The 13,811-nt window shown below is 40.2% G+C and overlaps 1 protein-coding gene across 2 annotated transcripts; it reads left to right on the top strand.

The window, feature by feature from the left end:
* The first annotated feature begins 5,382 nt into the window (after positions 1-5,382).
* Positions 5,383-11,803, top strand: klhl26 (kelch-like family member 26). 2 transcript variants are annotated; one of them, XM_080882532.1, is made up of 3 exons: positions 5,383-5,604; positions 7,699-7,881; positions 8,396-11,803. In XM_080882532.1, the coding sequence occupies exons 1-3, from the start codon at positions 5,555-5,557 to the stop codon at positions 9,975-9,977; spliced, it is 1,815 nt and encodes a 604-aa protein (XP_080738658.1). In that variant the 5' UTR covers positions 5,383-5,554; the 3' UTR covers positions 9,978-11,803. The 2 variants fall into 2 exon arrangements, with proteins under 2 accessions (XP_080738658.1, XP_080738659.1); XM_080882533.1 differs by lacking the exon at positions 7,699-7,881.
* The last annotated feature ends 2,008 nt before the right edge of the window (positions 11,804-13,811 follow it).

Genomic DNA, 13,811 nt, shown 5'->3' with positions numbered 1-13,811 from the left:
AAAACAGCACCAAAGCATAATGTTTCAGCCTCCGTGCTTCACTGTCGGGATGGTGATATTTGAGTCATACTCAGCATTTCTCTTTAGTTTCATGTGAGCACTGCACTTTCTGCCAGGCCTCCTCTGAATCATTTAGATGTTCACAGATATTAACTTTAAAACAGGCATGTACATGTGCCTTCTTAAGAAGGGGGAACTTGCAGGCATTGTAAGATTTCAATCCATTGTGGTGTAGTGCATTGATGGTTAACAAGCTCTTCCTGTGTAGTTTTGGGCCAATTCGTCACCTTTCTCCTGATCATCCTCACCCCACGAGACAACCTCTTGCACGGATCCAGATCAAGGGTGATTGATGGTCATTTTATATTTTATTTCCTCGATTTCCCACACTTGTCTCTGACGTCCTCTGAAGGCTCTTTGGGTGTGGTTTATACACATAGTGAGTTGAGATCAGGAGTATCTGTACTTGATTGATTTACTGTCATTGAATCAATTAATCAATCCATGGGAGTCAGAATTCTGGCTAGGTTATAGGGTATCTGTAGAATGCACTCCACACACACTGGTTATGCTCACAAGTTTATTTAGGGTTTTATGCAACAACCCACAGTCTGGTCAGCACTGGTCTCAGCTTTTCCAACCCTCCTCTCTGGTCTTCCACCTCACTAAAAAGGGAAAAAGACTGTCATCAGTCCAAAAGCCACCAGCTGTGCTCTCACCTGCCTCCCCAGCACCGCCCCGTTGAGCTCACTGCACCACTCCTCCCCTGCAGCTAAGCCAGGGACCACACCTCCGTCACAGTATCAAATACTTACTTCACTCAATGACGTACAAATGAATTTATAACGTTCATGTAATGTGTTTTTTTTTTCACCTTTCTACACTAAAATGAAACTTCCATAGAAATGAGAGACTTTAATTATTTTCTTTGTAAGGGACGACATGTGCAAATTCAGCAAGGGATCAAATAATTAGTGCCCCCCACTGTAAGGAGGCCAGTACATGAAAGAAGGAGGGTTAAACATTCTCATACTTTATCACTTTACAGTGTCAATAAATGTTTGTTTGTTTTTATTTGTGGAATAAAGAAATCTTTGTTAATACTTGTTTGACTTTTTCAAACTTTCTAAAAAGCAAATTTGCCTCAGTGGTTTTAGTTCATTGCCGTTATCTTGAGGCAACAACGTGAAACTGTCAGACACAAGCTACCAAAGGATAATTCAGTCAGTTGCAATTTGCTTTAAGTGCTGACTTTAATTATCCATCATACACTTGCTGTGAAAGAAAGCAGATTTGTATTATTATTATTCAAAGCAAAAGTTAATTCACTTTTTGCAGTATGTTTTTGCAATGACAAGAAAATAAAACAAAAACAACTCATGTTGGCCAGCAGAGGCGGAGCCAGACATTTGAAACACCTGGGGCTTAGCCCTAAAGGGGGATTTTTTTTTTTTTTTTGGGGGGGGGGGGGTTAGAAATGACTGAAAGATTAATAGGCTCTGTTTTGAGTTTTGTTCAAAAAAGAATGACTTCATATAGGGAAAAATATATATCACATGTGCAGGACACCTTAAACTAGTTTTTTAATTAAGCAGCAAGGCAGAATAAAGTCGGGGCTGTATCAAGACACGAGGACTAAACCCCAATTCAACCAGACCCAAAACTGATCCGGAATTAAAACAGGGCTACAACAGTTCAAAATCAGGACTACTTAGGATTTAACAAAGACAGAGCCACAATCAGAACTAGATGATAGTAGCACTAAAAATCATCATAGACCTGCACTACACTTATTTTTTTAATTCTACCAAAGTCCACTATTTAGATTGAGAAAAGTTTATATAATTATTTAGCCTTGTTGTGCAAACAAGCCTGCAGAACTTAATAAATATAGAATTTGAAAAATAACAAACCTAAAAAGAAACACTAGGTATGAGATACATGAGGACCTATGATATGGTGATACTTTTGGTAAACAACCATTTGACTAACATGTGTGTCTCACCTGCTCTTGTTCATCTCTGTTCTGTCCTCATTCTCCATCTCCCTCTCTGTTCCTCTCTCTCCCTCTCTCTCCCTCTTTGTGCTGACAATCATCAAATATACAGTTGAAACCAGATATTTACAAACTCTTCAGATCAAAACACAAACACTTTTTTAATTGTAAGATCAAATCAGACTAAATGTTTATTTTTTTTAGATTGATAAATATAAAAAACATGTTTGTTAACTTTAAGAGTAAAGAGAGAAACTATCTGTATTTCTTAATTGCAAATGGCACCAAATTGTATTCAAACTTGAGCCACACTTATGGAGCTCCACAATTCTTTTCCTCGTGTTTTGGTTGACATCTCTTAATTTTCCCATTTCAAAGAAACAGGCTCTGTGTTTTGCCTTATATGCATCCACAGCTGTGCCACCAATTTACTCACATGGACTCTACTAACCTATCAGAAGCTTCTTCAGCTCAGAATGGAATCGTCTGGAGTTTTCTTATTAATTAACAAACTTAGTGTATATGTACTCCTAAATTTGATCAAAGTGATAAAAAATAGACAGCTCTGTCTCTCTTTATTCTGACATTTAACTAATTCAAAAGATATTTCAATATTTATCTAAAACAAAAGTTTACTCTAAATTGATGTTGTACAGTAAAAATGTTTTATGTTTTCTCCCTAAAGTGTATGTAAATATCCTGCTATGTACTGAAATCCCTCTTGTTTTGCATAGAAATATACTGAACAACATACAAAGCATAATATATAAAATAACATTTACCTGAGTTTTTTCTTTGAAAGAACCCTCTAATGTCCATTCTTATATTTCAGTACATAACTGAAACCGATTTAGTCGGGGAGGGTAAGAACTGAAAATATGAAATAAACACATGTAAGCTAAGACTCTCTAAAAAAATAGCATTTGTTCGGCTTTTCATTTCGCCATTTGTTGATTCACCTGAAGAGCAAGTAACGTAATATTGGTCAAGTGATCAGTTTGATATCAATCTTTCGTGATTCACCGTCATATTTACATTATTTGTACGGTATGAATGATTTGCTTTGGTACCTGCTCAAACTTAAGCTCTCCTTAGTATGGCTAGCTCCGTTTCTCCAACAGCGCACACACAGGCGGCAGCTGCCCCGCCCCCTCGCTCAGTCTCTTAGTGCCTGAGCTCGGATCATACCAATATCAGGGGGGATTCACGCACAGTCGTAAATTCCCACAGTGTGCACTATGTGCTTCGAATATTGTGTGTACTTTTTGTTTTATACAGTTGTCAGCCAGACATCTAACTATGAAAAAATTACACTCCAAAAGACCCCGGGCTTCTGACAAAACAACCCGGGCTTAAGCCCAGTAAGCCACCCCCATGCTCCGCCCCTGTTGGCCAGTGTAATCTAACAGGAAAGACAGAGAAGCTGTGTTTATGATCGCTGAGCAGTACAAATGTGAGCCTGTTGAGAGGTAATGGTATGACAGGAAGTGGTCGCAAAAAAGAAAACCCAGTGACCTTAAAAAAGGCAGCTCATCAAAAACCACATTACTCATTACTAAAGAGACTTCTGTGGCATTCAGATCGAAAGTTACATTGTTCAGAGTAGAGCGTGTCCTGTTTAATTCTCAAAAAGTGATGACAACCTACTTGCGTTTCCCACCCTGCTGCAATTTGCATTCCCAGAACTGGAAGAAGAAAGGATTTTCCTACTTCAGATTTTAAGAATAAAAGAAGCAAGATGATCACTCTGTTCTGTTGTGTGTTCATTTCTTACCACAGAGATTAAAATCGTCTGGTCAGAGCAGAAGATTTTAATCTCTGTGGTAAGAAAAAAAGCCATCTGATAAGCAATGCCTGTGGTTAAAATACTATCACAGGATACCATAGTGTATGTATAAATAAAGTACAGTCATGCTCATAGTTTAACTGAAGTTTCAGTTTTTATCAACACAACTATTCTTACATTTGATGTTGCAGGTTCAGTCAGTTTTTGCTTTGGTGACGTCAGGCATCCAATACCTCTGCACTTGTTCTTGTGCACACAAGCATTCACTCCTCTGCTTTCACACACATATGGACTTGAGTGACATGCCATTGTTAGTCTATAGGGTTTAATATGATGTTAGCCCAACCTTTGCAGATATAACATCTTCAGCTCTTCTGGGAAGGTTTTCCACAAGGTTTAGGAGTATTTATGGGAATTTTTGGACCATTCTTCCAGAAACACATTTGTGAGGTCAGACTGATGCTGGATGACCAGGCTGCGTTCTCTCAGGTTGAGGTCAGGACTCTGTGCAGGCCAATTGAGTTCTACATCTTTATGGACCTTGCTTTGTGCGCTCGTGCACAGTCATGTTCTAATCCAGAAGGGGCCATGCCCAAACTGTTCCCACAAGCTTGGTGTAAAAATGTCTTGGTATGCTGAAGTATTAAGAGTTCTTCTCACTGGAACTAAGGAGCTGAGCCCACCTCGTGAAAGACAACTGTACACCATAATCCCCCCCTCCACCAAACTTTACACTTGGTACAGTTCTCCTTGCCAAACCCAGACTCATCCATCGGATTGCCAGATGGTGAATTGTGATTTGTCACTCCAGAGAACACATTTGAATTTTAGATAGAAAAAAGTGTTTAAGCACCTTGTCTAACATTCACACACACACAGACTCAAACTCTGATGACTGCATGAGCAAAGATGTTCTGAGCCTGGTTACGCTGGATGTTTCTTCCTGTTGAAAGGGAGTTTTTCTTTCCCACTGCTGCCTTGCTTTCTGAAAGTTCAGGTTTTCTCTGTATTATTGTAGGGTCTTTACCTTATCATATAAAGTGCCTTGTGGTGTGATTTGGCGCTATATAAATAAAAATGACTTGAATTAGTTTCATATGGTCTTAGACAAGTTACAGTCTTTTGCTTTGACATCATTTTAATGAGCTAGACTTTTTCACTGGAAAGCCTCATTCATTTCAACTCAACAATGTCAAACCACATTCTCTGCATATTAGCACAGTCTGTGTGCAGAACTGGTCTCTCTGCATTCCAGTCCTATCACATTTACTGCACAGAAAAATCTGATAAAGGAGGCCCCAGCTCATATACTATTGTATTGTTTACATACAGGCTTTGCAATTGATACTTTTTTTTAATATTCGCAACATTTTACACATATAGACTTAACTGGCAACCAAGAAGTGCTACTTTAATACAGGCCTACCGTATGAATAGAATGACAGACACATTTTATGGATATTTACTGTTACAATCTAGTTTTGTCTCCTATAGGATCAATGCTTCACACGGGACATCTCAACTGAAACACCTGTGCACGTGACTGTGGCGCCCTCTAGTGGTCGGCACAAAGGAAGGAGGTACAGCAAGCAGCCGGTAGGTGAGGTCACCACCGTGTTCGGCACAGGACTACAGACAGGCAGCTGTTTACCATCCATCCTGGAACAATCGACTTTATTCAGACTTGTGAAGCCATGACCGGGCCAGTCGTGCCATTGGCATCCTGTTAACTCTGCTGAAAATGCCCTATGCGTGTTGCTATGTGCTAGAAGATGGCGGAGTCAGATGGTGGGGAATTTGCTCCAAAAGATACGCAGAACAGGTGGGTGAGGGCGTGGGGAGTCCACGGTGTTGTCTTGGGTGTCCGGTGTTTCCCTGATGGGAGTTCCCACGGCTCCGGGACTCGAGCTCGATCCGAGTCCGTCAGAACGGTTCGAAGCGCCGCGGCGTAAATCAAGGAAACACCGAGGCGGTGTCCGGGCCTCCAGGCACCAAGACTACCTGCTCCTTTTTATCGATACAGCAAAGAAAAAAGAAGTTCAGAATGGAGGCTAGACAACCGTAACACAACCTGCTATATTTTAACAGTTTTATTAATAATTTTTATGATAGACTAATAAATAGGTCACAACTTTGAAGCGATGCTAGTTTGCTTTAAATGTCACCACAAAACTGCGAGCACATCCGCGGAAAGTCTGTTTCTGTTTTGTTATGGCTCAAATATCTTCTTCAAAATCAGATTAGGCATGTTTTTAAAAATTCTGATATTTAAAAAAACAAAACAAAAACATAATGCAGACCGTAAGCATTTCGTTTATTTTAATGAGGAGGTTTCCCCACTGGAGACATGCAGGTGCACTTAATTACGTCAACGTGATAACCGTAGGACACGCCATCATTAAGTATTAAGAGTAACACTGCCAAAGCTAAATGGAACACGTTTGCATTTTTTATTATTTTACGCGGGCAAACAACCACGTTAGTCCAGATATATAAAAGAAGACTCTCCGTTTTCTTCCCTTCACCTGTTTTGTGTGCGCGCATGTGCGCAGTTTCCACTTTGTTTTCCTTTTATTTTGACATGCACAGACAGAGATGAATATTATTTGCTCAGCAGATACCCAGGTACTCGAGCTTTTCTACAAACAAATAGGAAATTTGTCAGGAATTAATTTTCCCATGCACATACACAGGATCAGTCATACAACTACTGCAGGGATCCTCGCACTGTTTTAAGCTGTTTATTCCAGACCTGCACTTTTTTGCCGTTTTATTTTTTTACCAGTACCAACCAGCAGCGTTTGCATTCTCTAAATTATTTTGTTGGCTCTTGTGAGATGAGCTAATACAACCTCCAAAGCAAGAAAATGTCTATTTGGGCTACATTGTATTTGTTAGCTTTTGACAAAATAAAGGTGAGAGTCAGAGGAACGAATCTTTTTGATCGTATCAGCATCACTTGATATTCGAGATCAATACTGGGGTATGAAAATTGCAAGACTGGTTATTTTTATACACACAGTTCTCAGTTCTCAATTACTTTTTTAGGATTGAACAGATTTTATTTACACCAGGGTGATTATAATTTCTCCTATTAGGGCAAGAAAACTGATTTCTGAACAAAACACTGATGTTGGAAGAGAAGGCCTGGATCATTGTGTCCACTCTAATGGAGGGGTGGGGTTGTTGAGCTGGTTGTCAGGTTGAACCTCATCACTTGTCTTTGGCTCAATTTTAATTTTTTGACTTAATATAGGATAATTGTTGGATTTGAAAAACTCCTATCGTTCCCATTTAGCCCCATTTGGTCATTTTTAACCTTCTTGCTGTGCTTGGATGCCATTTTTGAATCTTGTTAAATGAAGCATATCAGGGGGGAAAAGTGCAAGCAAAAACGTATGTAAGCTTGTCGCTCGTCTGAGGTTATATATGTACTTTGAATAAATGTGTTTGCAGTGATGTCAGGGAGAACTTCCTTTTCCTTGAGTGCTGACAAAGTGATGCTTTTTCATGTACCTATGATGGTGTGTCCACCAGATATACTTACTTGCTCTCAGTAAGCCACTGTAATTGTGGCAGATAGTGCTGTGCACTTTACTGCTAGACATAAAAAACTGAAATCTATCTCTTCCCCTCACCATGACTCCAGTGTACAGACACATTCTCGCTAATGCAAAGACACCGAACAGAATGCATTTCTCCCTGGCCGACTCTAGCAGATTAGATTAAATTTTCATCACAGCAATGCTTTCACCAGACGCAACTTATTGATCTCTTGGACTATGCAGCATGTTTGAAAAGGCGGTAATAGCTTTTAGTAACTGAAAAATTAAGCTGAGTACAGAAACTAAGATCAGGGGAGATGTGAAAAAAGGAACAATCACTTGAGTGACTTGAGGCCTTTTTCTCTTTACAGTATGGCAAACAAGAATAGCACCCTTCGCTGTACTTTCTCAGCCCCGAGCCACAGTTCCACCCTCCTTCAGGGCTTGTCTGTGTTACGGGCTCAGGGCCAGCTACTTGACGTCGTGCTGGCCATCAACGAGGAGCGCTTCCAGGTCCATAAAGCAGTGCTGGCCGCCTGTAGTGATTACTTCAGGTTAGTCTAAGGCATGAGACTTCACACTGCCCAATTTGCATTCATAACTGGAAGCTTTTAGCTGGAATGGAGGGAAAAAAAACAGTTACATCCATTTAAAGTTAAATACACATCTCGGTAATGTAAAAATACATTCTCAGTCTCCTGTATGTCAGTGAATTCATATTTGCCAAATGATATAACGATATCGTATATTAGAGAAGCAGAAATTGAGAAAGTTTTAAAACATATTAAAACATTTTAATATTTAGATAATTGTACAATAACATAAAAATGCAGGAAAAGGTAAGCTTACTGCTTTGCACACTAGTTTTTGGTTCATCTGCACCAGACCTGAAACAATGAACAACTCAAGAAAAAAAGGGCCTTTTTTAATTTATTTATTCATTTTATTTTACGTAGAGCAATGACTCTGACTCCATTGCCATTCAACAGTAAAGTAAATGTATGCAGTTTTGAATTCCAAGGGACCGTAAAATATCACGTAGTTTACTTACACGTCCTTGTGTTTCAGAGCTATGTTCACGGGAGGCATGAGGGAGTCGAACCAAGATACCATTGAGCTGAAGGGTTTGTCTGCCCGTGGGCTGAAACACATCATCGACTTTGCCTACAGTGCAGAAGTCACTTTAGACTTGGACTGCATTCAGGATGTCCTCGGAGCTGCTGTCTTCCTCCAAATGGTTCCTGTCGTGGAGCTCTGCGAGGAGTTCCTCAAGTCAGCGATGAGCGTTGAGACCTGCCTGCACATCGGCCAGATGGCCACCACGTTCAGCTTGTCCTCCTTGAAGGAGTCGGTGGATGCCTTCACCTTTTGCCACTTCCTCCAGATTGCAGAGGAGGATGATTTCCTGCACATTCCCATGGAGCGCCTCACCTTCTTCCTTCAAAGCAACAAACTGAAGAACTGCAGTGAGATCAACCTCTTCCACGCCGCCATCAGGTGGCTCCAGTACGACGAGTCTCGCCGGGCTCAAGCCAGCAGCGTCCTCTGCCACGTGCGGTTCCCCCTCATGCGCTCTTCAGAGTTGGTGGACAGCATTCAGAGAGTGGACATCATGGTGGAGGATGTTCAGTGTCGCCAGTATCTCCTCGAGGCCTTCAATTACCAGATCCTTCCCTTCCGACAGCATGAAATGCAGTCCTCACGGACACTCATTCGCTCTGACATCATGTCACTCATCACCTTTGGTGGGACGCCCTACACCGACAACGATCGCACAGTCACCACAAAGGTGTACTATCTTCCAGATGTCGCATCCCGTCAGTTCAAAGAGCTTACGGAGATGGAGACGGGGTGCAGCCATGCTTGTGTTGCCGTACTAGACAACTTTGTCTACGTCGTCGGCGGACAGCACTTACAGTATCGTAGTGGCGAGGGGGCGGTGGACAGCTGTTTCCGCTACGATCCACATCTGAACCAATGGCTGCGCATTCCACTCATGCAGGAGGCTCGTATCCAGTTTCAGCTAAATGTGCTGAATGGACTGCTGTACGCCACTGGAGGGCGCAATCGATCTGGCAGCCTGTCATCTGTAGAGTGTTACTGCCCAAAGAAGAATGAGTGGTCATATGTGGAACCATTAAAACGCCGGATTTGGGGTCATGCGGGGACTTCCTGTCAAGAGAAGCTGTATATCTCAGGAGGATACGGCGTCTCATTGGATGACAAGAAAACTCTTCACTGCTACGATCCGGCGACAGACCAATGGGACTTCAGAGCTCCCATGAATGAACCCAGAGTGCTGCACACCATGATCAGCACCAGGGATCGGGTATACGCCCTGGGCGGCCGCATGGACCATGTTGACCGTTGTTTTGATGTGCTAGCAGTCGAGTATTACATCCCAGAGAACGACCAGTGGACCACAGCCAGTCCTATGAGGGCCGGCCAGTCTGAAGCGGGCTGCTGCCTTCTAGACGGGAAGATTTACATCGTCGGAGGTTACAACTGGCACCTGAACAATGTCACAAGTATCGTTCAGGTGTACAACACAGAGACAGATGAGTGGGAGAGGGATTTGCATTTTCCAGAATCCTTTGCTGGGATTGCTTGCACACCAATTATACTTCCACAAAATATCACACAGCGCTAAGCAGAAGACCTACGACTGTGAAGATTTATTCCATGTGCTCTTTCTGCCGACTGTTGAGTCAACACAAGGTGTGATCGTTTTGTGTGCGTGAGTGTGTGTGCGTGTTTATATGTTCATATGAAGAAATTGACCTAAAAAGCCACAGTACTGTTATTTGGGTATTACTCTGTAGCTTCAGAGGGTTCGTTCATATTTATTCCACATGAAGGGTCTTTATTTTGAGTTATTCTGAATTTATGAACTAAAGTTATAAATTACACTTGTAGTTGTCTGAGATGTGTTTAATACATAAACTGAAAAGGATTTTTTTTTCAAACATTTGTACCATTTGGAAAATAGAAGAGCGGATACTTTAACGAAGCGTAAACGGTAATAGTAGCACTAACTACCCCAAGTTTTATTGATCAAGGGCTTCAGTTACACACAGCACAAATGTCTCTAGACATAATTATCATTTAGAGTATGCTACAATTTTTCCAGTGACAACATTTAAACTCAACCTTTATAATGTTGGACAGCTTGATTGTACATTGGTTTTTTATTTAATTTATTTTTTTGTGCTATGTTGTAATTATTTAACAACCGTTAGTGTTTTAAAGTCTATTTACTAATCAGCAAACCTCGTATCAATGATGGCACACAAACGAGTATTGTATGTGTTTAAACTGTGAATTTTTATTAGTTATTCCACGTTAGTCTTTTTTTCCCTCCTTTTCAAACTACTACTGCCCTCATTTGTTTCAGTTCTTGCTAATGACTCAGACAACATAACAAACCAGTATGGACCTCTTATGGCAGCTACATCAATACTTAATGTGTGTGCATTTGTGTCTGTTGACACTGTTGCTGCTCTCTTTATGTAAAGCAGCTTGCTTACCATAAAAGGTTTGTCCTTAAACAACAGTGATATTTAAATTTTCTGACTGTAATTGTCTGTTAAAATGTGACAAGCAACATTTTTGCACAAATCCTCAAAGTACAATTTATACAGAAAACATGCTCATGTTATTCACGTCCTATTCTTACTAGTTTTGCACTTTATATCTACAAATGCATATTATGAAGGCTGTTGTAGGTTTAAAAAATGGATGTTGAATTGGTGAATGAGGATTATTTTTAGTGATAAAGTCAGAAATGCACAAGAATCAACTCTAAAAAAATCTTATTTGTCAAGGAACTACTTCACTTTGCATTTGTAGCAGGGTGAACGAGCATCTGTCAGTCTGTTCCCGATCCAGTTATCACCTCATTCGCACACGTGTTCTTCTAAATAACCATGGCTAGATGTCATTGTCACTGTAGGCTAAAATCATGTATCAAGTATTAAGGTTATTATTTAATTGAGACTTATGCTGCAGGCAGATGGTCCAAGGTTCATCGAGCCATGCAAAGTGAAGTGTTATGGTTCCTTACCCCTTTTTCCTGAGGGTTTTCTTGCTTGTATATATCCAATTTTAACCTCAGTAAATTCCTCAGTCTTTCTAAGATTTCTCAGCAAATGTGTGAGTGTATAATCTCAGATTATACCAGGTTTTTTTGTGTGTGTGTGCAAAGAGACAAACTTCCTGTTTTTGTTTTGTTTTGTTTTTTCCAGGAACTGGCCGTGTGATGGTGAGAAGCCTCCTCATTTTTTTTTCTTTTCTTTTTAAATTTTTATTATTATTTTTTAAACTATCAACTGTCTGCCTTAGTGTGTCTTTGTCTTGTTCTTACCTGTACCAGTAACAGCACATTACATCATTAAAGTGCAATATACAGGAAATTGCTGTAGTCAAAGGGGAATGTACACATGTGTAGCTTTATGTGCATTCTTTATTAAAGGTGAATCATGCTTTAAAAAAGGAACTATTGTTGTTTTTTTGTTTGTTTATTATTATTTTGTACACTCCCACATACAGGAACATTAATGTTTCAGCCAATATACTTCAGTTTTTTCTGTTGTGGGTGTGCAAAGTATTAATGAATTCATAAAGAAAAGTCAGTTTGTTTGTTTTGTTTTTTTCCCCCCCAACTAGTCCACTATTTCTTTATTTCTCATGCTAGTGGTGTTGCAAACCCAGGGATCTTCTGAGAAGTGCTATTGCCAACAAGATTGGCAGCTTTCCAAATAATCAGCCAGGCTGATTAAATTATTTAAAATTAATATTTAAGGTTCCATAACAGCAAATAGTTTTCTGACTTTAATTAATGTGTTGGTTAGCTGTTAGCTTCCTTCATACTGGCCTACAGTAATGTTCCAGGCTCTCCATTGAATAATTTGATCCATTTTTCCAGAAAGGATAATTAAATATTCAAGGGTGTGCAATGTTTTTTGTTTTTACACTAATTTTACCAAAAAAGCTACTGTTGCAGTACAACCTGAAAACACACACACACTCATGCATTATATATGCCTCTCCAGTGTCTGTCCAGAGGCACAGGCCTAGGACAAGCTAAGATTCTGTGCAGGCAGATCCTCGGGCTGGTAAAGCACCTAATCAGCAAACAAAGATGGGGAGCAGGTGGATCACTCATTGATTCATATATTCAGGTTTCATTCCACATATTAATATAAAATAGCTTTTCCTTTCCCTTCAGTGTGTGATAAGTGAGTGTATAGTTGTTACCTTGTTTAGTTTTGTAAATTTTTTGAGATCTACCATATTTTTGATGACCAGCAGTTTAGCTTCCTCCAGTGATCCTTTTAGTTTGATTTTACAGTTTGTCATCCAAGTACTTTGAATTTTTCCCAGTTTCTTAAGGTACAATGCTTGCTTGGCTCTTTGGTTAGATGTTCATTGATAAATACTTTATATGCTTTTAATTTTCTCCCTTGTCCCAGCAGTGCATTCTCGTGCTTCTTATTTACACTTAAGATAATAGCAGGTTTGTTGCTGGTGTTTATTCTGGGCACAGGGTGGCATGCGTCGATGTTGTCACAGTCCAGATCAATCCCTTTGGACTGCAGGAAAGCAGCAACCTGTTGTACCATGGAGCTAACGTCCAGCTCCCCTGGTTCCTCACTGCTATTGACAGTCCCTGCCTGAGCGTATGAGCGGGGTTTAATATGAAGCAGTCATTTATCCTGGAATACCGTTGCAGGTCTGCAATCCTTTTCTCTTACTCTATGTTTTAGATGCAGAGGAGCTTTACCACCTCCACAATGTTAAGGATGCTGTTCTACTGCAACCTGATAGTAGACATTCCCTCCATTAGGAAATCAAGAGACTTTTTAATGTCCTCGACAGCTGTCAGAGTCCACTTGGCCCCGTGGTACCCTTCAGTGTTAGCCTAATAGCTCGTTGGCTAGCCTGCAATTACCTCTTCAACTCTTTTAGTCCAATATCCAGTATCAGGGTTGCATTCCAGACAGGGTCATACCAAAAGTTTCAAACAATTAGACCATTGTCCTTGATCCAATAAAACGATGGCCAGAAAATCTACAAAAACCAATGAAAATATACCACAACAGCTCACAATCTCACATAGTGAAGTTTAATTCAATACATTCAGACTTTCATTGGATATATGCAAGTTTTAGTCAGTATATTCAGACTTCCATTGCATATCTTCTAGTTTAATTCAATATGATCCAACTTTCTCGTCATAAACTAGAGCTTCATGCGATATATGTAGACTTTCCTTCCATTCTGGATAGTTCATGCGCAGTTTTTTTCTGTTGTATCCATTGCATTCATTACTGCTTCATTCCATGCTGTTTTTATTCTGTTTGAAAATTCTGTTCTCTTTTATGTGAACTTATTTATTTACTTAACTATTTATAGCATGCATCTGGGGCAGACGATTTCCCTTGTGGCAGTGTGTATTTTATCTGCAACTCACCCTGCCGCAAAC

The sequence above is a fragment of the Rhamphochromis sp. 'chilingali' genome (genome assembly GCF_963969265.1).
Source record: "Rhamphochromis sp. 'chilingali' genome assembly, chromosome: 5".
In the NCBI taxonomy this organism is placed as follows: Eukaryota; Metazoa; Chordata; class Actinopteri; order Cichliformes; family Cichlidae; genus Rhamphochromis; species Rhamphochromis sp. 'chilingali'.
This window is presented reverse-complemented; position numbering and strand designations above follow the sequence as displayed.